General features: G+C 38.8%; 1 protein-coding gene across 1 annotated transcript in view; it reads left to right on the top strand.

The window, feature by feature from the left end:
- LOC139744401 (uncharacterized) overlaps positions 1–24,313 on the top strand; it is a 70,431-nt gene extending 46,118 nt beyond the window's left edge. The window contains exons 13-28 of the mRNA XM_071654842.1: positions 671–783; positions 5,294–5,457; positions 8,259–8,364; positions 8,722–8,868; positions 10,938–11,075; positions 11,799–11,927; positions 12,505–12,633; positions 13,311–13,445; positions 13,904–14,032; positions 14,531–14,659; positions 15,261–15,386; positions 16,086–16,242; positions 16,752–16,996; positions 20,795–20,920; positions 21,941–22,129; positions 22,542–24,313. Of these exons, the coding sequence (XP_071510943.1) occupies positions 671–783; positions 5,294–5,457; positions 8,259–8,364; positions 8,722–8,868; positions 10,938–11,075; positions 11,799–11,927; positions 12,505–12,633; positions 13,311–13,445; positions 13,904–14,032; positions 14,531–14,659; positions 15,261–15,386; positions 16,086–16,242; positions 16,752–16,996; positions 20,795–20,920; positions 21,941–22,129; positions 22,542–22,798 (2,419 nt within the window). The 3' untranslated portion in view covers positions 22,799–24,313. The remainder of the gene's footprint in view (positions 1–670; positions 784–5,293; positions 5,458–8,258; positions 8,365–8,721; positions 8,869–10,937; positions 11,076–11,798; positions 11,928–12,504; positions 12,634–13,310; positions 13,446–13,903; positions 14,033–14,530; positions 14,660–15,260; positions 15,387–16,085; positions 16,243–16,751; positions 16,997–20,794; positions 20,921–21,940; positions 22,130–22,541) is intronic.
- The last annotated feature ends 661 nt before the right edge of the window (positions 24,314–24,974 follow it).

Below are 24,974 nucleotides of genomic sequence, written 5' to 3'. Positions count from 1 at the left end.
TCATCAAACCATTTCCTTCCCCCGCAAATTTCCGTTTATGTACAAATTTATCATTATGAATTATGTAGATATGTATTTAAGTAGTGAAATTTTTGCCATTCCCTTTTACATCCCTCACCATTAAAAAATTGCTTAATGTGAAAATTGATCTTTTTGTCAAAGAGTTACTTTATTCGTATGCCATGTAAGGGGAATGAAAACTGATCAATCTTTTCTCCCCTTCAAATTAGAGAGGAAACCACTATTTATGAAAATCACATCTTTGGTTGGTTTAGAGTCATCACATAAATGCATGAAAAACATATTATGTTCTTGATATGTGTGCAAAAGAATTGATGGCACTTCATTGTTACTCCTCAATACAAGTTTTTATTTTTCATTCGTGCTCATTTTGGGCTTGCAGATACTCAGTTTAGATGATTTAGTTTCCTCAGACAACGTTGAAACTTTGTTTTGATATTTACCCAGCAGTTCCTGTGTGAACCCCCTTCCCACATTTCCTTTTTTCTCTGAGACCATCCGCCCCTCCTGACCCCTACCTCACCACCCACCCCCATCACCACCCACCCCCTCCCATCACCCACCCCCTCTATCTTCAGACTTGGAAAAGAGACACAAAAAATTCTAAGTTTCTCCTTATTACTATTCCCCTTCTCACTTCTCTCATCAGATGTAATGAGACATGTCCTGTTGGTAGCTATGGCCACGGTTGCCAGGCAACGTGTAACTGTGAAAATGGAGCCACCTGTCATCCCATTGACGGCCAGTGTCTGTGCGCACCAGGTAAGCATGATGCATTGTAACCATCAAACAGCAAAAGTGCTTTCTCAGTGAATGCTTCTAACATTTTTTATTTGTTGTTTTGTGTGTGTTTGCCTTTTGTGTCTGTCCCTAGCCAGTTTTGTGACTATGTGTACGAATGTAAAGGCAAGCATACCCATACGTGTGTGATTAATTTGTATTAGCTTCTCTGGCCCTGTCTCCTTCATCATCTGTCTCATTTCCTATGTAGCAGTAGCAGTATCATCATTCCCTTGTGCGTGTTCCAGGGTATTTTGTGTCACATTGCTCAAAATCTTGTGGTGCTGTTGCATTTGTGTTACTGCTTCCATTCCAATGATTTTTTGACCTCTTTGTGTGAGCTTTCCTGTGAGCAGATCCGAATAGATACTTCTCTTGCCAACAATCAGTACAGAACACAGGTTAAACGCAATTTATGTATCAATGACAGCATTGGCCAGAATTTAGTCAGATGTTATTTTTTGCTGGAAAGTATTTGAAACAGATCTTTTACACTATCCAGGGGTCCATGAATGTTTGAACGGGAATTGTGCCAAATGTGTGTGCCTGTTCAGATGATTCAAGTTTATTGTGTGTGTGTGTGTTTTGTTTTTTTTTATTTTACTTTTCTGTGATATTTTTGGTTTGTATTCCCACCATTTCCTCACCAGCAAACATTGAACCGAGCTCATCCTACTTACTTTCCCAGCTATTTCCTGTGTTTTGTTTGACCCCTCAGCGGTTGAGTGCCAGGTTATCTGTCTTCATGTATGTTACGGACTCAAATAGATTAAAATAGCATCAAATTAAAAAAATTCCCCCAAACAATACCAACTAATTTATCATGGCAGATTGCCATAGGCAAGTAGTGTGTTCTTGACAAAGAATCTGTTCCTGTTGTCCCAAACGGATATTTAAAGGTTGCCAATTTCATTATTTAAAGTGCAATTCCACGCTGTATAAATAGAGTAAACTAACATGAAGAGAATTGAAGACAATTTATGACAATCAGACATAAGGTAAAGAAAGTTAATGCATTTTAAAATTTATTGTTTTTCCATCCGATTTTGACACATGCTGATAACTATATCTCTGTCCTAGTAGTCAATGTTGGAAGGTTATCACACGATTAATGATTTAACGCAAGAGGATCCATGCAACTTAATCTGTGTGGAAATTACCATGTAGTGCTAATGACATTGCTGAGAATTGATGTACTATTAAAGAAATGCCAGTCAGAGAATAAATCAAATCAAATCTAATCAAATCAAAATCTTACTGGTTTCATGTCAACGAGGGAATATTTAATGAAGATTCAAGGTACAATCCATTTTTTGGCTAATATCAGGCTTTATTCAAAACATATGAAACTGTAGTATTCTGTAGCATTCTGGTTATGTAGGTCTAGCTGTTTTGATAACCTGTAGCATTCTGATCATCTGGTTTTATTGTGGTTATTAAAGCCTACTTGGACGTGGTGTGGAATATCGCTTTAGATCATCAATTAACAAATGAAGGAAGCTTTAGTAACAAGTCTCAAGTCCTTCCCTAATTGGGCAGACCTGTCCGAGTTCTCTGTGGCTCTGTGTACAACCACGTTAGCTGCTGAAGTGATATATAGCAGTCCGCTCACGGTCATATGTAACAGGTTCTTCCACTGACCTGCAGAGGACTTCACTGAGTGTCTATTAATTCTTAAGTGCCTGCGGTTACACTCCTGTCATTAATCCCGCCAATCAGCCCCACTCTTCCGCTAAGTGTGCCGCTAAGGGTAGTGTCGTCTTGGGTCCATGTTTGTTCCTCTGACAGTAGCTCCATACCTGAAGCCATGTTTAACATGCAGTCTGCCAGGATGCCATAGCCCCTCCCCTTCCCCCGTGACCCCTCCCCCTCTCCTCCCCTGGTTGCCGAGAGGGCTGCAGGTGATGACAGCTGGTAATTGATCAGTCTGGGGGGGTAGATCGGCGCGAGACTCGCGGGGTTAGCGATCAAGCCCGACGACCTCAGGAACATTTAATTGTGCTACCTGCCATAGCTCCAGGCTTCTGTCTGTCACGAGTGCTAAAACCGGTATCATGCTGTAACACCTGCTAGTAGAAAGATACTTGAGCTGTGTTGTCACTGGAAGCAAGAATTAGGAGCAAACTATGCAAGATTAGAATGATGGTGACGTCAAATTTAAAGTCGGCATTAGTCTTGGGAAAACCTCTTGCAAAAACCAACATGTCAAGCATCTTGCATTCATTTTTGTACATGAAAAGTAAACTGTGCAAGTCCCAGAAATTCCGAAACAAACAAAAGCATTTGGACAGTTTTGTACAAATTGGGTCCCTGTTTCTTAAACATTGTGTTGATACTTATAAACTTGATGAGAGAAAGAAAGCAAAAACAGAATCAAATAGGGGGTCATACAATTTTCATGTGGATATATGTGCATGTGTATTTGTATTTCCACATGTTTTGGTCTGGCCACCACAGTGATCACTTGCTACCTGAGATAATTCAGTTTTACATAAGATATGAGACAAATATTGAAATTTCAGTGCTCTTTAAAAACTTTTCTAACACTGTACTATCACCCCATAATCAGGCACGTATGTTTTGTTTTGGTTTTTTTTTTTTTTTTCAGCTTTAGTCAATCCCTTATCTAATAATCTAGTTTAGGCATGTTACATCATTGACGTAATGCAACATGCAAATGTACAAGATGTAGAAAAGACAGTGTGAGGAAGAATCCCATTAAGATGTTTCCCTTTTGCAAGAAAAAAACAACAAGAAGTAAGCAATCAAAGTGTGCGTTTTTTAAAGATTTGACATAAATGTAGAGAGAAAAGAAGAAGAAGAGTGAAGGGGGAGAGGACATCAAGATAGGGCAGATTAGAAGGGATCAACATTTGACAGGCTTGCCTGAGTGTTGAAGGAGGCTCAATTCTAATGGTAGTTATTTGAAGCGAGTGGGAGTGTTGATTCAAACATGACTCATTTGAGAATCAGTGTCCACCTCAGCGCCAGCAGTGGCATGAGAAGGGTAAAGGGTAAAGAGGGGGCATGAAGCCAATCTCTCAGGCTCATCAGCACCCAACATATCGGGATAAAGAGTCACATGTCTGATTGGGGGAGGGGGAAATTTACCCAGTTCTCCTCCTTTTTTTTTTTTGTCATGCCAGAAACCTTACACTGGGGAATCGTTTGCTGCAAGAAGTGGGAAGGGTCGATCACTAGAGGATATCACTGCTTATGCCTTAATCCCGTAAACTTGCGCATGAAATTGGCAACATGCGCTGTCAGCTTGAAAAGGTTGAACTGTTTGCCGTGTTTCACACCGATTGCTCCTTAGGCTTGGTATTGACTAGTTATGCGACGATTCATTTTATCGTCGATGTTTGCGGGCGCTTCTTTAACTTGTCGTCAATTTGGGAGACTGTATGAAATTGATTGCGGTGTATCCACATTTGAGAAATAATCATTCAACAGAAGATGCGGGGAATCTTGTTAGAAAGGATATTTCAGAAAGGAAACTCTCAAAGGTGTTATGACATCCACCTGTTCCCAAGATGAGAGATGCATCTGAAATGATTCCGGTTCTAACAATCTTCTTCCCCATCTATGACTTGCATTGCACAATCATGAAACTAGTCTAGCTCTATTCGGCAAGCCCTTCATGAATGCCATGAAATTTCTGTTTTAACTGGCATTCAGTGACAGGAACACAGGTATCACATTTCAGGTCAGACTTCCTCAGTATTCACTGAGAATGAGATGGTATACTGTCCATGGTCATGTGCTTGCCAAGATTTATATCAATTTGATGCTTAGATGACAGAGTGAATGGTATTGTTAGCCTTCAGGGCCCCGAAAAGTATCAGGTTACACTAGGAGGAGCCTTTCATAGCTTTGAATGAAAGCTGTCCTACTAATCTGAAGATCTGTATCCTCATAAAAGTGAAAATGAAAGGGGTAAAGGACTTTTATGCAATGTAAGATTTCAGTTTTGAAAGAGCGATGAAAATTGTATTTGTTTCTTTTAGTACTTGCGTATTTCCTTCATTATGTTTCGAAATTGGAGGGTTTCCACTTAACCCGTTGAGGACAAACTGATTTTGTTGTAACACGCATTTCCAATAGACACCTGCTCGAGTATACTCGGAACTACTCTTCAATGGGTCACGGTTTTAAATGGTCATTCTCCTACAGACTTTGTATTGATGTTTATTCATGTATCACAGTAAATTTATCCTCTGTCTTAGTAGATATGACCAATCCTCATTTCTACAATCTGCATGTTAGCATCCCTTGTTAGTTTGACATGCCAAATATAAGAACTTCCTCAGTTTCCCCTATCCTGAAAAGGACAGGACAATCAAGGTATGCATTGTATCATCACCTTAGAGCTGTAGAAAGACATTCATGCTGTATTTGGTCTGGAGCTAGTGCCCTTCTGACCTGCTATGGGTAATGTGCGATAGATTTTTTGGTTGTTTAAGTTTGATTTGTTCTCTTTTTCTTCTTCCAGGTTGGCAAGGGGTGCAGTGTAGCCACCCCTGTGAGTCTGGGACCTATGGCGAGGGGTGCAGCAACACCTGTGAGTGTGGCAATGGGGCAACATGTGACCCTGTGACAGGGGTGTGTGAATGCACCCCTGGCTGGCTCCGGCCTTCCTGTCTCATAGCTTGTGATGTGAGTACCATGCCAATTCATATATTCAACTGATAAAGAAAGATTTAGGTCATGGAGCAGTTATATCTGACTTTTATATTCAGTAAAACAGAAAGCAGATGATGTTAAAAACTGTGCCATAATGTACTGAAACTATTGTGCAGTTAAGTCACCCTTTGGCAACCTAAAAGTACATGCTATCAACCTCGTTTGATTTACATGATGAACTGCGTTTAAAAGCCAAAGAGGGCTTCAAGTACTCTGGTATCATTGTTAACAGAAGAGTGGATAAAAAATTAAATTTTCATAGTTTTTCAGTTTGCTTTGGTAGAACAAAATATGATCCCAAAGATTGCAGTTTGTAGTAGCCTGGAATTAGAGTGTCTCTTTTTCTCTAATGTGTTAGTGATACAAGGATTCTCTTCTCATGTTAAGGTAGTTTTGCTCACATGATTCAACCTTCTACACATTAACATGCACCGGTATATCTTCACAAGGGCGAATACATATTCTACTTGTCAAGCGCTAGGAAGTTTTGTTTAGATGTTAGATTATTTACTTACCGATGAGTACCTTGGAGACATTCCCCTTTCACATCATCAAGGTTTGTACCTGAAAATAGATCGGCATCAAGCTATTTTAATTCAGATTTGGGGGCTAATGATCAGTTTCATTCGTGCAGCAGATAAAAGAAAGCAAATTAAGAAATCATAATGTGACATTCGAGCCAAGATTTGCCCTGAGCCAGTGCAGTGTGCCAGTAACAAATTGGAAGTGTAGCAGAAAGTTTTGTGATGGGTTATCAAGGTTGTTTCTGCTAGAAATATCGCATCGCCGGTGTGAAACGCTGTTTGATAGAGGCTCAGGAGTATGCCGTGATCCTGTAGTGGTGGTGTGCCACACTGTGAGTGAGAATTAGCCGGAGATTTCTCCCAGGTACCTGGGACTTCCCTGGCCCTGGCCCCAGGTACTGGCAATGAGCACTGCTCACATGTCTGCACATCACACATGGGACTAATTTTGCGATCGGGAGAACCTCCAGAAGTCTTCCCCCCACAGCCTCAAAAACATTAAAATATCCCTCAACCTTAGCAAAGAGGAACCCTCGCTGAACAAGAGACTGCTCCCACTGGCACCGGTGGGGGAAATATTTGTCTCTATTGCATGACCTTCATTTTTTCCTTTTACTAATTCAGTTGGGAATATTCATGCCTGAGAGTTTGCGTCTTCATCCTGAAGTGTAATTCCAAATATGTGAAGTGGACTGATATTGAGGATTTGGATGTGAATCATTTTGTAAAGTCATATTTTCAATGCCTGTCAAGTTATGACTGCTCTTGAGGAACATTGTTTTTGATGATATCAGCCACAGTTAGTGATTTTAGCCAGTCGTGTCAAACTTGTGGTGACTAGTCTGAAATTCAATAATCTGGAGAAACAAAGGGCAAGAGTATTTTGAAAGGGATGCACTTTTTTTTTTACATAGTCCACATATTTTAGGTGGTTTTTCCCCAAAGTTTGATGATGCCAAAATTTTTAAGTGCTAGAAGTAGGTCAGGTGTTTCCTTACCAAAATCTACAAAAGAGATCTGTTCGTGATTTAGTGGGAACTGCTGAAAGTCAAAAAGATCAGTGAATAATCAAGCCACAGCTCCCCCAACATTTGGATTAGTACTCTTTACCGGTAATCATGAAATGGCTTCATCCATTCCTTGCTTGCTAGAGTCCTTCTCTGTCAGATAATCCACACTGTCACAACTCTGTTCAGAAAGGGCAAAAAGCTTTGTGTATCTAGGGATGAGCATTTTGTGTTATGATGGAGCCTAAAGAATAGGGAAATATGCTGCCGTGGGGGAGGCTTTTGAGCAAGGTGTGCATTTATTGATATTTCATACATGGCCAACCAAAACAAACAGGCAGTAAGTTCTAGACGACTGCCACTACAACCATCTGTGTTTGTTCTAGCATTGCTGGTGTCCGGCCTGCCGCAGGGACTTCTGAATGAAGGTTGTGGTTTCTCTTCTTGGCATTGTGCCAGGGACTGAAACTGGCAGGAATGAATTGGAAATGCTGATTTTTTTTCACTGGTTATGCAAGAGGAAATACGCTGGATCCTGTAGAGAAGGTAGCTGACTCTCTCTCTCTACGGATGAAACAGGAAGGCAGTAAATATAGCCTTGAGAAGTTGGCGATGAAATTGGTCAATTAATGCACTGCACTTCTAAACACGTATTTCCTGTGTGCTTTCACATCATCTTCACTGATTCATTTTTTTTTAACGGACAAAGATATTGAATTTCACTTCTTAAATGATTTTTTTTTTCTTTGAATGGTGTGGTAGCAATAAATCTGTTCATTGCCACTACTTTCTGAATTGTAGAAAAGAAAGTATTCACACATGCCCTCATTTTAGTATTTCTTGTAGCAAATATGCTTGTGTTTACCTGCTTCTTCATAAAGAAATACACTGTAGTTTGCTGTGTGTATTGGAGCTTTCCTAAAAATAATGTACCTGTATTATATACAATTCTAGGCTGTTTTAGTTAGGGTTTGAATTGAAGTGAATTAAAGTGAATTTCACAAATCAATGTTGAACCGCGAATTTAACAACACATGAAAATGTCATCATACACTAGGGTAATAGTGCACTTATGATAGCCTCAGTTTCAAATAGCGAAATCAAAATCTTGCACAAATGTCTGTGACCTCCTCATTTGCAAAATTATCTGTACATGAAAATAACAGCTTTTGAAGTATTGTGAAGTAATACAGTGTGAGGAGTCTTCTTTGCACTGAAAATTTGTTTGTCTCTATCATTTCAGCCCAAGCAATTCGGCACTGGTTGTCTGAATCGATGTGACTACTGCGAGCACTCGACGACGTGCTCCAATGTGGATGGTAGCTGTCAGTGCACAGGAAACTATACAGGTGAGAGTGTTGTCCCATGTGCCCTGTAGTGAGGAGTGAAAATCATTGATAATATATCAGTCTATTAGCAGGGCTGTACAGTCAGTCAGTGCTAGAAGAAGTGATGTATTATGCAGGTGTAGTTAGTTACTGCACTTTATTTCTTTTTTCTGACTTATGTAAAGGTTATGAATTTTTTCATTATTCATTTGTCTGATTTTATAATACATTCATCCATTTCTTCGTCTATTTCCTTACTTCATTCAACAGCTTTTTCAAGTACACTGTAGTTAGTCTGTCAGTATGTGTTGCATTCACTTTCTGTAGACATTCATTCATTCATGCAATGATTCATTTGTTCCTTCTTGTGTCCATCAGGTGTCCTGTGCTCCAGCCTGTGTCCGGACGGCTACTGGTCAGCTAACTGCTCCTTGACCTGTACCTGTGAGAATGAAGGCACCTGCCACCCGACCGATGGCTCCTGCCTCTGCCCACCTGGTTTCATTGGAGAATTCTGTGAATTAGGTGTGACTTCAATCTTTCCTCACTGTAAAATCTGCCTATGGTTGTCATCACTCTAATGTTCATTTTGGATATTTGTGTTAAACCATCAAGTGTTTGTTTGTTTGTTTTTTTTTTTTTTGGGGGGGGAAGGGTTTTTTTTCTGCCTATATTATCGTTTTCAGCATTAAATTGGCACCTCTGTTTATCAATTCATATCTCATATTGAGGAAAGATTAGGTGAAACTAGGTAATGCCATTAAAGTTGCACAAAGTGTTGAAAAAAAAGGACCAAATGAATTTGTTTTCTCTTTCTTACAAAAAAAAGAACTAACAACAACTAGTTATTATTATAATGAAAAAAAGAAGCAGCCCCAAGCCATAAAAGTGTGATATGTGTGACATCATGTGCCAAATATTTATATATTTTTCTAGTCATGTACATTTGCTGTTGCTAGGATTTTGTTCCTGTTGTAAGTAGATATCTAATACTTATCATGATTTGTGTTTTCCTAGTCTAAGTAGATACTTAATACCTACTGTGATTTGTTGCAGTATCAAGTATCAATCTACCATTTTATTGACCACTGTGCCACTTTAAGATTCACACTCAGACGATCACGGGGAAAGATTCATTTGCAAATTACTCATCAGTGCTAAGAGTTCAGTGATAATTATTCTCTATGTGGTATGTATACTAACTTCAAAACAAAACGTGACATATTTGTAGAATATTTAGTTAGTGTCTCTCTTAAGTTATTTGTGGAATTCAGTCCCCTCCCCACCCCCATGCCAAATACGATGATAGCATGGATGCCTAGGTAACTGAATTAGAGTGGTACAAACTATTTTATCATATGAATGTTTTCTTAAAGATTTTCAACATGTAGCCAATTGCTGAAGTTTCAAATTGGGGTGGGAGGGGGGGGGGGTTGAGTTAGGGGCAAGGGATAGGATTCCTTAATCATTGATAATGAATGGAATTATAGCAGTGACACACCAGCCATGTATGAACACATCATTGTGGGGATTACTTGTGTGCCTTTTTCTCATGATGTGTTCTCCCTTGAAAATGAGCGTGAAACCATGGACGCAGGGTGGATGGGATTAGGTTGTGGTCGTAAACTCGACTACCACACATTCAAGAAGGTATGACTGGGTGCCCACATTACTCTTGTATGGTAATGGTTTGAAATCTGCGTGTCATTAATTAGTGCGAAATCCAATTCCTGTGTGCTGGTGTGGAGGTAGGTATTAGCATCAGCTCAAATGACTGGGACTATTGCATCTTTGATATATTCTGTGATATGAGTTGAACTTTTCACAGGAAATTGATTATTAAAAAGAATATCAGTAGTTATGTGTATGAAACTTCTGGTATGTCATCACAAAGTTCTTGAGAGTGTGGTTTCCACTTGTTAAGGTGGATGATCAGTTTGTTTGAAACAAATCTTGGATATACAAAAGAGTTCACATTTACCAAATCCTTATGAATTCAGAGATGCCCTATGTCTTGATAAAATAGTACCAATCTATAGTTGTAGTTGTAATCTCAAATATCATGTATATCCCTGATTTAAGATGATAAAAAGCAAAACATTAAAAAACAAAACAAAGGGAAAAAAATGAACAAAAATACAAACAAACAAAACATTCAATTGATGAAATTCAATTTCCAGCAAAGCTTCCTTGGTAATAATGATGAGTATTGAGCTACAGATTTGCTAGTACTCATGTGCCTAACTTCTTTTTTTGTTTCTGTCCTGCATAATGCTCAAATCTTCTATTGCAATATTTTATCACTCTGAAAAGCCAGGGATCATCACTGTGTACCTGATCAAACTGCTGTAAATAGTGGATATTTTCGCACGACTAATTTTTCGCGCTCGGCGGGATAAGAAGAGTTTCGCGTGCTTTTAATTCTGCGGAATCAAAATTGCAACTTATTGGACATATGGCAAGCAAAAATATTTGCGTGCTTTTATTTTCACACTAGCTTCTGGTTGTGCGAAATGTGCAAAAATTTCAACACCGTGAAAATGTTTACTTTTACAGTATATCAAGCTTCTGTGTCTTGTTCTCATCCACATCAGTTTGTCCTGCGGGTACCTATGGCCAGTTCTGCCAGTTCACCTGCCCCGACTCCTGTCACCTTGGCAACGGTTCATGTCATCCGAGAGATGGAAGCTGCACCTGTTCACCTGGATACCAAGGGGCTAACTGTGATACAGGTAATGGAAGTGATTAGAAACCTCATGCAGACATCTATTCAATTCAATTCACTTATTTTTCATTCTTCTTTTTCCAACAAAACATAACACAGAATAAATCAGGAATTATATCATAAGCGTATACATTCGACTTTGCAAAGGATAAATGATACAGATAAAGATACATGCATACATACTGGCACAAAAAATACAAAGTTATACTTCAGTTGATTAAAAAAAAAAGGATTGAGAGGTCCACTAAACATTATGTTTCACCCTACTGTTTTGGTTGGTTCATAACTTAATGGTTTCTTGTATACTTCCAATGAACACATATAATAAGCAAATTGAGCCTTGATATTATCTCTGCAGTTGATTGATTCTTTGTGATAAAAGTAGATAGATAGATATATTGTGATAGATATTACTAGTTTGTGTCAGTCTTGTTTTTCAGTACTTAAGCATTATTCTTTCATTCTTATCAGCATGGAGGAAGTTTTTATGTGAATGATGCGGGTGCTTCAAAAACTTGGGGGGGGGGGGAATTGACACCGTTCCATGGTGGTTTTGTGTTTTAATAATGACCATTCAGTAAAAAGTTGTCATTTGTGTTGTAAAATCTATTCCATTTGGTAATGGTCATTTATCTTATGATGACCATTCCAAGTAATAGTGGCCATTTGTGTGTGTGTGTTGAAACATCTATTCTAGCGGATAGTGGTCATGTTTATCGTGTCATTACAGTGTGTCCAAGAGGTACTTATGGACCAGGTTGCCTACAGAGCTGTTCCTGTAGCAAGAACTCAACATGTGATCCAGTCACTGGACAGTGTGAATGCCTTGCTGGCTGGATGGGTAGTGACTGCAGCCAGGGTAAGTTTGCCCACTGTCAACTCCTGTGTGAATGACTTCATCGCAGTTAACCCATCAAATCTCATCACATCTGTAGGCAGAATTATCATGTACAAGCATGATGGTACTTGGAGACAGTGGTACCAAGAGTGTTAATCTTGTTTTCATCAAGAAATGAGAGTTATCATCAATGGCTCTATGAGATTGATTTCATCGCTAGAGAGGCATTTACTGTATGTAGGGAGGGGATGATATGTTCTTTAAGGAAGACATGGATGTTGCTGTTTCTGAAATGCCATTTCAGTTTGATGTACATTAGTTTCTTTGTTTTCCCTTGATATTTTCGTGAGCCTAGATGTATGCAAGGTTCACTTCTTTTGAATGGCCCCACTCCTGTCTGCTCAGTCTTAGAATCTTAATGTATTTTACAACAAAGTGATGCAATGTAATCTAATCACAGATAAAGACAAGACTATCATGTACTTAAAGAGTGGCATGTGAAGGCAATGGTACTAAAAGTGTCAGTTCTGTATCTATGAGCTGTAGGTATATTCAACATCTCTATTATATGATGTACCATTCCTGTTTCCCTCACCAGTCTGTCCTGCCGGCACCTATGGCTATGGCTGCGCCTTCACCTGTGACTGTGGGGAGGGCATCCAGTGTGAGCCGTATGATGGAGAGTGTATCTGTCCCATCGGAAGGTGGGGGCCGAGGTGCACAGAGAGTAAGCATAGCTCTATACCAAATTTTGTGACCTACCGAGATCATCAGGGAATACAATAAGTTTGATTAGTGCAAGGTCATGAGCTCTGTCTTCATCTTCCACTTTAGAAGAAAAGAAGAAGAAATATGTGGCATTTTTTGTCTGTACAATGAGGCCTTGGATATATTGGATATGTTTCAATGATATATGTTTAACCTAAAGAATCCAAGATATTCCCCCCTCGAGAGAGAGAGAGATGGCATGAGTCGTCTTTTTTTTTTTTTTTTTTAAACCAAAGCTTCTGCTCAACTTGACAATTTTCATGTTTGAATGCGTGTGAACCTTCTCCTGTAACCTCTTTTTTCTATAATTGCAAATCCCCAAACCTTTTGAATTCTTGAGTCAGAAGCTTTGTCAATTCTTGTTACAGATGTCTGATTCCTGCGTTTAATGCGGGAAAAAATGTGAAATATGGTACTACTTTGAATTTTTGACCGTGTTAATTTTTTACAATGTTAATTTTCGACAATGTCGCTGAATTCTAACTTGGACAGGTCAGTAGCTGTGTTATTGATGGAGAATGAAGATTAGTAGATGTTTCAAAAGTAATCTTACAGTGTTAATCAGTGTGCACATGTTTATAGTTGATGAACCCTTGTAAGATAAGCTGTGTTGTGTCCACTTTCGATGCTCTGCAGGTTGTCCAAAGGGTCAGTATGGTGAGGGATGTGGACTGATGTGTAAATGCTCAGAAGACGGCACTGCATCCTGTCATCCACTGACCGGTAGATGCGATTGCGCCACCGGATACCGCGGTCTCCAGTGTGAGAAAAGTAAGTTTATCAGCTGTGCATTGTCGTGTAAGAATTGTCTGTTTATATATAGAGAAAATGGCTGTGTGTGGTATAGTACTCTTGGTTTCATGTGTCGAAAAAGATTATGATGTTCAACAGATGTGAGCAGAACATTACATTGGCAGGAATTCTTGAAGGAAGCTTATATACGGTCCTTGGATTGTAAACACAAATTTTGATTGTGTAAATGTCTTGACTCTTAGTCTATGCAAGTAGGGGTCCAACAATGAAGTGACACAGGCTAAATGTACATGCAAGATATCCATATTTGTGACTTGTGCAAGTCTGTGGACTAAACTTCAGCTCTGGATTTTATGTAAACTACCTTTGTGAATTTTGGCATTTGTTTGTCATGTTCAAGATGCAGTCATGCTTTATGTACCCTTGAATATGTTCTGTTTTGATAAGTTTTGTGTATTTTTGTCACACTACCCAAGTGTGTGTTACAGGGACATACGGTATGAACTGCCAGTTTGACTGCAAGTGTCAGAATGAAGCCACCTGTGACCCAGTGACTGGAGATTGTCGGTGTAAGCCTGGATGGATGGGGGAGCTGTGTGAGACGAGTAAGAAGCCAGCTCCTATCTACTTCATAATCCCTCCTCACTTACCTTTCTGTAACATCAGTTGTTGTCAAATGTAGAAGTCATTACAAAGGAAACATATCGAGTCTTCTCAACTGCAGATATATCAAGTGTAACTCAAAATATAACTCCCACTACCAACTTGTGTCAGTTTTGAAGTAAACATACTAATAACTTTTATTTAAAAAGAACCTTTGAAATAGTCAATATGTCTTTTTCATAGTAATTAAGAAGATGCCTATATTATTAAAGTGTATGAAAATTGTATACTATATTATGTTGACCTTTGGGGTTAGCACCGGTGCTGAATAGGACAAAATGTAGTGCAGATCAACAATTTTTTTACACTTTTTTAGAATTTATTATAAAAAAAACAACACATTTATATATAACAAGAGATGTACATTATGATCATTCTTTTCAAATATTGAAATAAAAAATCCAATGATATTATCATGTCCACTTTGACCACTGTAACAGGATGTCCAGATGGTCGATATGGTCACTACTGTAACAGCTCCTGCTCCTGTCCCTGGACAGCTTCTTGTGACCATGTGAGGGGTGATTGTCTCTGTCCGGCAGGATTTCATGGGCCCTCATGCGCTCAAGGTTGGACTTCCTGATCTTTGACCTCCGTTTTCTCGTAGCTTTTTTTTATAGCTCAGATAAAAAAGAAGAAGAAAATAAAAACAATGTGCACAATGCCATAAAGATGAAAAAGGAAAAGATGATTTAGTTATGTGGGCATTGAATTTGGTGATATGATTATATAGTTATTGAATAGAAGTCATTTCATAGGAAAGGTGGATATTATAAGGATCATGTACAGTATGTCAGTGTTCTCTGTATAAATTGTCTTCCTTATGCATTCACCCTTACAATGTTTGCCCACTCATTTTTTAATTTGGTTATGTTTACTTGGGTCAGTTTATTAGTGGGAGTCGTAGAAGATCAGAAAGTGTCTTTTATTGAATTCTGTAGTTTATTTTCTTCCATTCTTCCATTGTCTTTCACCTTAAATTGAAGAGTGAAAAACTATGATAATGTGGTATAGTGTTTAATCATAGATAGCACTGACATCAGTGTAACAACCAACAAATCTCTTAGGTTGTTGGTTGACAAACATCATGGTGGTAAGTGGGTTTATTTCAGAACTATTCACTCCTTTCTCACACACTAAATATCGTGATTTCTCTCTCTATCCTGTCAGTTTGTGGTCCTGGCTTCTATGGAATTAACTGCAAGGAAAGATGTGAATGCCCAGACCACTACATCTGTGACTCGGTGCTTGGCTGTATTTGTGCAGACAGGACCCTGAACGGAAACTGCAAAATTGGTGAGTCCCATAAACTTGACTGACCAACCCACTGTCGGCCTGATCGATCAATTTGATTGATCGATTGATATTTGCAATATATAGAAACTGATGTAGCAAGCAGTGTAATAACACAGAAAACATGTGTATGTTTCGTAGTTAAGCATAGTTTGGATATATGAGAAGGCCAACAATATCAAAGAATTTGAATATCAGAGGCAAGCCCTATCAGAGATGCTATAGATAAATAGATAAATATGATACAAAAATATGGCATGGTAAAGTGACATTGCAAATAGCTGTGCATTGCAGAGGATATGTGTGTTGTGTGATTGTGAGGTGTCTGTAAGAGAGAAAGAGCAAGAGATAAGGAATGAATGGTAGATAGAAAGAGAAATAAATAAATAAATAAATAGATGAATAAATAGATAAATAAATAAATAAATGAATGAATGAATGAATGAATACATAAATGAATAAATGAATAAATGAATGAATGAATAAATAAATAAAAAGACAAATGAAAAAATAAATGAATAGGTAGGTACGTAGGTAGAAACATATGTAAAGATAGATGGAAGGTAGAAAATATATGTGTATATGTTTAGATACATAGATGGTGATATAGATAGGTAGATAGATGGGTGGTTTAGGGATGATGTATTTTCATGAAGTGTAGAGTCCACTGATATTTTTGAATGTTTTGTCATTTTTTACTAGTTGGTGTCCAAAACAAGCAGACCAGTTTGATGACAGGTGGCCCCATGATCGGTATCATCATGGGTATCATCATCTTCGTCCTTGTCATCCTCCTCATGTTGGTCTTCCTCTGGAGGCGTAGATACCAGGGCAAGCCCGACTACGGCTTCGCTGTCTCGTGAGTATTAGGGATGCATTTGTGTGTGTGTGTGTGTGTGGGGGGGGGGGGGGGTCCAGTGACTTGCTCTGTGTTTGTGTACAGTGGATGCAGTGCAAGGAGCGGTTGGTGTTGGTTGAATGATATGCACTTCCACCTGTAGTGTGATAATGGGCTGGAATGTAGGGCATGTGTAATGTCTGCCTCTTTCTGTTATCTGTTATGATTTCTATTTTTATACAACTTAATTATGCATTTTTTTATGCATCTCAGTTATGAGGTGTACCACATGAGCTACAGCCCTTCAACCAGTGTGATTAATATCGTAAGCAATACAGTCTTGTCTTATACTCATGTCATGTACACCAAACATATTGGAAAGTGGTCTGAAGATATCTTTCTCATTAATAAACTCTTTAGTGTAACATTTTTCATAAGTTATTGTGCATGCGCTTAAAACAGAAGTGATGTAGCTTGGCAGTACAGTTTCAATTCTTGAAAAGAAGTATCTATTGAACATCAATCATCAGGTATTCAAGGGGCGACATGCTGAACGGTGGACCCACTGTGGTATCAAACAGCAATACACACCACCTGCCTCCAGCCAGGGATTCCCCCCTGGGTGCGGCCAAGCCAAAGGGGGGAGCCAAGGCCAAGTCTAGCAGCCCCAACAACCTCAAGCTGCAGAACGTCAACCCGCTCTTCATGGCCCCAGTCAAGAACATTGAAGATGATGGGGTGTGTGGGGGAGGAGCTGTCGGGGGTAAAATGACGGGTAAGTGCTTCTCTCACAATCTATGTGTCTTTCATTTTCTATCTTTCTTACCCCTCTCATATAGACAGAAATGCACATTCATGTAGGTCCTTTCTAATGTTCATGTTGACTTTAACAAGAACAGTAATGTCAAACAAACAACAGTTTAAAAAAAATGTCATTCAAATTTGACATTAAGAGTAATTTCTGTCAAAATTGCATATGCAAATTAGACACGGCAATGGTGCCAGTCACATTTCAATGCAATTTTCCGTGTTCTGTTTGATTATATTCCATACATCATCGTGAACATTGAATGAGTGGATTTTTTACTTTGACCGTCTTCCCTCCTTCATTCCACCAACTTGACATCTTTATATTTTTCTTTTGCCATAAATCCTTGGATGTCTGTTTTTCCAGTTATATGTCTTTTCCTTCAGCCGTCCCATAGGTCCTTCTCAATATGTTTCTCCCCTCACCAATCTACATTCTTTTTTATCAACATGCTTTCTGTTTAGTTTCTCCAAAGAATGTTGCAAGAGTTTGTTTAATCTTAAGACTGCAGTGTCCGTCTCTGTCAGTCTGTCAGTAATTCTGTCTCATTAATCTTTCAGCAAAGACGTATTATAGTGTCTTGCTTGTCATGTCACTTGAAGCTTGTTAATCTTGAAGAAATATTCTATATAGTTATAGCAGTAGAAAATTTCAGTTGCTCTCATTATTTTTGTGATGTGACCATATAGATGTAAAAGTGATATGACATTTAAAGGGTGTGTACAGTTCTGGTCGAGGTGAGGATTTAGCTTTTAACGTTTTGCGAGATATTCAGAAACCACTCTATGAGATGCCAAAGAGCATGCAATTCTAAGGGGTATCAAAAGTTTATTTGATGAAAATCGGTTTTGAAATGGCTGAGATATCCAAAAACAAGGTAAAACAAAGAGATCCTAATAAAGTTGTGGCATGTCGCCTTTTATTATTATCACTTTTTTGGATATCTCAGCCATTTGAAAACCAATTTTCATCAAATAAACGTCGAATCCTTCTTAAAATTACAAGCTCTTTCATATTTCATAAGCGGTTTCTCATTATCTCACTTAAGAATGTTCAAAACATGAATCCCCACCTCAACCAGTACTGTACAGTCCCTTTAAGCTTCAGTGTCAGTTTCCAAATCATACTGTATACTTTATGCATGAACATATTCATTTGTTTATGCCTGTGATTGTATGACTGTAGGCGGAGCAGAGGTTGCAGATAACGATTACGAAACAAGAATTCCACTGTCCCTCCCCCCGGGGAGGGATGAAACCGTATATGGTAAAAAAAAAAAAAATACAAGTTTAGAAATGTGCTGAGCAGATTGCAAAAACCAAAAAGCTTGCCTCACCCTGCAGCTCATGTTTCATTTCACGCAGGTTTGATCCCACTCATACTTGCATATATATACTCACCTGCAATACCATACAGCGTGTGAGCAGATTGCAAACCTGTTGTCATGTTCATAGTGCATAGTGAAGCCTAACAAAAGTTTAAACTGATGACTAGTAGTGCTGGAAAGCTGTAGTGTGTGAAATAGGAGAAATAGACTGGTATCTGAATAGCATGGTCAATTTTGGGATCACTCTTTGGACAAAATTTCTCAAGACGAGACAAACGTGGACTCTCACTAGTTGTCTAAAGTCATTACTGATATCATTGATGTGTGTCTTACAAGAAATCATATCTGTAGGTTCATAATCAATCATTCTTGTAATCATAAAATCCTGGTCTCATTGTATTGATAATTGTCCGTCTGACAAACTCTGATCCGCATAGTTACAGCAATATTTCATGACATATTTCTCTTGATGCTTGGAAAAAAAAAAGAAGAAGAAGAAAGAATCACAGTGGTCTCAGCATCAGGAAAAAAGGTACTGATACATTTATGATAGGAGTCCCGTAACAAGTATCGCCGTGCTCCTTACGGGCTCTTACAATAGTTGGCTTTGCTTAACAGGAAAGATGTGTGTTCTCTTTAGTGGATATTAACAAAAGGGGGAAATGTGAAACAAAGTTTATAATCTCAAAAGGTGGTATAATATGATGAATGTAATATGTGCCATTAATCCAGAATGTCATAAAATAGTTAAACTGATTTTCTGACAATATTCTCTTGTCTTGTCAGTGTTTGTATAAATTATGCTCTTTGTGTTGTATAGTCGTGCATAAATACAATACATCCACATCTCTCTGAGCGAAATTCAGCTCTTTGTTTTTGCTTGAACACATCACCATCCTCATCCTGTTCGGTAGAATCATCCAGATACTGCCCACAACACATACACAGTCCAAGCTTTTGCATGAAATGATTTCACAGGGCAAACACCATGCACTTCCAGTAAGGATTTTAATATATAGCCACTGAGTTCCATTTGTTCATATTATTATATGCTTGAGGCCGGAGTGTTTCTCTCAAGAAATCATTTTTGATGTACAGTGGTCTCTTTTTCTCCCTCTATTCCCATTGAAATCGACCGCACAATTATCAAAAGCCAGACAACTTTGGAGGCTATCTCGGCATTCTTGCTAACCCGTAGAGCCTATGTTTGTAGGGTCATAACAGGATTGATTCAAGAGATTCAAACTGTTGTATTCACATTGCTACTATACTGCTTCCCTCATACCACTGGTTTTTAAAGTTTTGTTCATTTGTTTGTTTGTTTTAAACATGGGTAATGCTGAGCAAACCAATTTATACTCTTTGTCAAAACATGCAAATTCTCACTCAGACTTAAAGCTTGTCACTCATTTCCACGATGCTCATTTTTGTGTTGTTCAGTGGCAGCCAAATCTGTCAAAAATGTTACAATTTTTGCACCATTTTCATTTGTATTTCATCCCTGATTGCCATTTGCGACAATAGAAGACTTGAAGAAACATGAGAGCATATTGCAAAATGCATATCAAAGACACTGGTCACCTTTGAATTAAAGGGTGGGTTTAGAGTATTACACTGCAAAGCAATGAATCATTGCTGTCAGATGAATACTATTTCACTCACCAGAGACTCCAACTCTCCCGTTTTCGACGGGGGATCTCCCGCCGAAAACCCATTTTTGCAAAATCCCCCGTTCTCCCGCTTATGATTTAATTTCTCCCGCCCTGGCTCTGTGTCTCCCGTTATGGAAAGGATTTCTTACTTATTGCTATCGTATGTTGAAAAAATAAGCCTTAGATAGCACCAGAGAACATCTAGAAACCTAGGAACTTCGCGCTTCGCACATATCAACTTGGAGTCTCCCGTTTGCTAGGGGTTTCAGGCGGGAGAATCTCCAGATCTCCAGATCTCCAGATCAGAAGGTGCTTTGGGTTGGAGTCTCTGACTCACTGAAGAAGCAAACATGAATGCATCATATGATAACAGCCCATTTAATATGACATTGTAGACGCCAACAGAAGAGAGAAACTTTGCCTTTTGCAGCTCAAGCACTTTGAAAAGGTCAACTGAAATTGAACAGCTGCACTTAGTGACACATTAGCTATTAGATCAGAAGTGACAGTCACTTGTTTGGGAGAAGATTATATGTAGGCTTTGTAGCAGTCCCATGATACCTCGAAGACTTATACGGGGTTACCCACAGTAAAGCTAGTTTTGTAGACATTGTGTTGTCCCCTCTCCAAATCCATCTTGTGGATTGTTTCTGTGTGGTGCAGTGCTGCATCCCATATATATATCTTGTTTTATGCAATTACACCTAGCCTCTGCCAGATGTAACCAAATATGCAAATGTTTCGTCCAATGCCCCTATGTTGTTTTTTTAACCCTTGCCCCAGTAGATGTGCACAGTGAAAAAGCCACTAACTCCTACGAGTGTATACCACCGGCAATCCCTCCACTGCGAACTAACGTCAACAAGTTTGACGGCAAAGAACCCAATAAACTGCAGCAGGGTAAATCCAAAAGTGAGTATGTGTGTTTTCCAGCTGGATCCCTCTTGAAGCACTTTTTTCCTCTATACCCTGTGTGTAAGGAAAATATTGTGCGGTGTTATGTGGTCATAAATGCCAATGCACGGATAATGATATGAATTTGCACTTATACCTTTGTTAACCAGGTATTGTGTTTTGATAGTATGCAGTTTGAACACTAAATGATGTCAACTGATGTAGAATTAGTGCTTCCAAACAGAGATAAGAATGTTAAATAGCAGCACAAGCAGGCCACACCAAGCCAACATTTCCCTTCTTTGCAAATTAAAATATCCATCTTGAAAGAAATGCAGGTTTTCCAATGGACATACTGGTATTTAATCTCTCTCTCTCTCCACTTCAATCTTCCCATCTTTGATAAAATCTTCAATACTTTCAAAAAAAGGAAAAAGTTATTTCAGTGTAGTGAATGTGCATATATAATGATGTGGCTGGATCTTTGTGTAGGGATGAACAAAAAAACAACAAATGATTATGTTCTTGAGCTTCTGTTTGTCTCACATATTCTAGCAAAATGTCCTGCTTTATCAGTGTCATTATACTTCCTGTTGTCATGGTTACTGCTGTGTATCTCAACACACTGATGTTATATCAATAACCATTTTTATTGCATGATTCTTGACTGTCTAGTTTTTATTGGATATAATTTGTCAGATTGGACCACCTAAATTATTTTTAATGTTGAATTTTTTTTTTCCTGGTGGTTAGTGTATTAAAGTTGTTCTCTGTAAACAATACACAGATTTCAAATATGATAATAAAAAAACTAAATACTAAAAAAAATGTGCACAGATTCTAGAGTGAATCTTCCTAATACTCAAGAAATGACACATAAGTTCCTTTTATGTCCATGCTATCCCCCCACCCCCCAAAAAAGAAGAAAGTTAGATATTGTGTGTCTTCCACACCTCAACAAGCTCATTGCCTTCTTTGAATACACACTTGAAAAGCCAGTGATGGTTACAACAGACATGCTTTTTGTTCCATGTTCAGTGTTCAAGCAAGGCAAGAACAGCAGCCCCAGCCTGAGTAGGCACTCAGGTGTGAGCGGATCATCAGAGAACATCTATGCAGATATCGATGAAATGCTTGCCCAAGCCAGGAAGGCATCAGAACCACTCCCACCGACGCCTGACAACTACTCCAGTATACCAAGAAACACTCCTGCATTCTCCCCTCAAGGTAAGAATGTACAGTAAAATAAGCTCAAGTATGTAACTGGTGTTGTGCCCCACAGAGGGGAAGTATCAAGGTATGCTATTTGAAGTGTTTAATTACCAGTTGTCAAGATAATTGTATGTTGTCAGGCATGCAGTGATATTGATGGAAAACAGTCTGCAGCTATCAACACTGCATTGTTTAGTCCACATATACGTGTATTATAAATCACTTTCTAACATAATTATACTTTTATCAGTCTGGAGCAGGCAGTTTGTTACATACAATCTCATATTAACCTTTGCTGCAAGAGAGATCAACGAAAGAAAATGGAATCTAATTCATCAAATCCTTCAGATCAAATTGAAAAATCCTTGAGTCTGTGAGTATGCCAATATAACATGGTATGTTTGTGCTTCTGATCTATATTCTGCAGAACCCTTGTTAATACCTTTGCCAGACACTGCCAATGGGATCAGCAAATCCCGGCCCATTTCGACCACATCACCTGATACCATGCACACATATGACAACGCACCCAGGGGTAAGCTTCGCCCCTTGGCTAACCACACCCAGCCGATGGCCACCACACCATCCGCCAGTCTTTCGGGGTCGTTACCGAATGGTCCTCAAATAGAGGAAGATGAGTTTGTGGAGATCAGTAAACGTGCTAAAGTGTCAGTCAAAGCATGAGAGCGATGTTTCCTCCTTCGAGGGACAAGGAATGACTCGTAATGTTATCTTTTTTAGACATCTGAGGCTGGGACAAAACATTGAAGACGGCTCTTTCAAAATAGCACTTGATTGAAGAGACAAAGAATAGTCATGAGATCTAGAGTTGATATTTTGTAGCTACAAAGTCAAATGGACTTTGATAATTCAGAGAAGTTACTGATGTGGAGTCAAGGGATCAAGGGTCACAAATGCATCGACGCTGCACTCCACAGGAAAGCTGTTAGGCAGATGGATGTAGAAGTAGAATGAATCTGCCAGCTCGGCTTCTCGGAGGATCATGCCCGACACAAGCCCCCACTCTTTGTTGGCAAGTTGGTGAACACCCTTGTCTCATGTTGCAGAATTTGTAGGGAGCAGAGCAGATCGAACAACAATTCTGCATATCTGATTGCCAGCACTCGGTTCACTGTTTGTGGCGTGATTCGGCCGGCGTAAGGATACACCAGTCCCATCATGGGTTAGCATTGGTTACTAAAATCATGCAAGTTGTATGTAATCAAGGCATTGATGATGCGCATCCTTCACAGCATCGTACCTCGAGTCATGTGTTAAATTTCACATGAAAAGTTTACATAGACCTATTTGGATCTGGTGAAGTAGGTTGAAGAATTTATTTTCTTACAGACCAGTGATGCTATAGGTTTGGATGGTTGATGCTTGAAATTTTTCTTCCATGCATCTATCATCTATTCTCCATCATTGTAGAGCTAGTTAAGTGAATATTTCTTTCATTTAAAAAGGAAAAAAAAATGCCTGTATGATTTCTTTCATTTACTGCCATTCCAGGAGTGGAATTTAATACATTCCAACAAAGGTCTTCTTTCTGTTCACAAGTTTACACTTTTAGCAATCTGAAGTTTTGTTAGGTAGAAATAAAGTGACTGCAATTCTATATTTTGTAGGAGCTAGCCTGAAATTTGATCATGTTCTAATTGTTACTGCTGCAAAAGCTGTTGTTTTTGCATGCAGATATTTTCGCGAATGAGGAGGTGACCGACATTTTCACAAGATGTCGGTTTCACGATTTGACACCGAGACTATTGTAAGTGAACTAATGCCTGTCCATAAATTTAATGCGATCAAGATCATGCAAGTGGTGATATTTTCGTGTGGCCCAATAGTGACCGTGAAATTTGTGAAAATCAAGCCCTCGTGAAAGTAACAGCTTTTACAGTAGCTTTCTAGCTATAAATACCCACATCATTAGAGTGGAGAAGTAGAAGGTATTAAACTTGATTGACTCCAGAGAGATGAAGCTCATACAGGTTGCTTCTTCAGTTTTTCTCTGTCGTTAAAAGAGTTGACTGTAAGTAGCACAATAGAAGAGGCTTTAATAATCTTTGTTTTTGTTTTTTTTGATAGTGCACCAAAGTGCTGCAGAAACTCACTCAGACTTGAATTGCATTGATTACACTTGACAGCTTTGAGATTTCATATGGTAAACTTTTGACGACACAAGTCTACACAATATGCAGTGATCAACTTTGAGCATTCATGCAAACCATTTTAGGGATCACCATGATCTACCCATACATCATTATATCCGTCTTCCATACTTGCTTTACTTTGCAATACAAGTACCTCAGCATTCTAGAGTTTGTCACATGTGGTGTACAGCTTACACATTTTCATATGAATGGGACTGAGTGTGCCATCTGTAGTTTTTCTGACCTGTCAACTGGCTTTCTAGTGCAGAATTTCACTCAATCACATGAGGTAAAGGCAGGACTGGAGATAAAGATAATAATCATGCAGATATGGAATTTGTATGAGCAAGGCTCTGTGTTTGTTGTTTGAAGAGTTTGCCAAGTACCAAGACAAAAGAAATAGGATCACATAAACTATAAAACAGAGAGGAAATTCATGAAAGTAAATGCTGTGAGGTATCTAGACTGCCCTTTAACCCGTTGAAGATGGACTGATTTTGATATAACACGCATTTCCCATAGACACCTGCCTGAGTATACTCGGGACTCTTCCTCAGGGGGTTAAGCAGTATTGCAAATCAATTCAGTGGGTGTCTGTGTAATTTTCTTCCAGTTGTAAAGGTGCACAAGTCCTGGTACGACATGAGGGAAGCTCCGTGAAATAAATTGAAATATGTTCAACCAAAGTGTTGTCCAGCGATTACTGA

The sequence above is a fragment of the Diadema antillarum genome, unplaced genomic scaffold (genome assembly GCF_040938485.1).
Source record: "Diadema antillarum isolate AM-2024a unplaced genomic scaffold, OU_Dant_1.0 seq00001166_RagTag, whole genome shotgun sequence".
Lineage (NCBI taxonomy): Eukaryota > Metazoa > Echinodermata > Echinoidea > Diadematoida > Diadematidae > Diadema > Diadema antillarum.
This window is presented reverse-complemented; position numbering and strand designations above follow the sequence as displayed.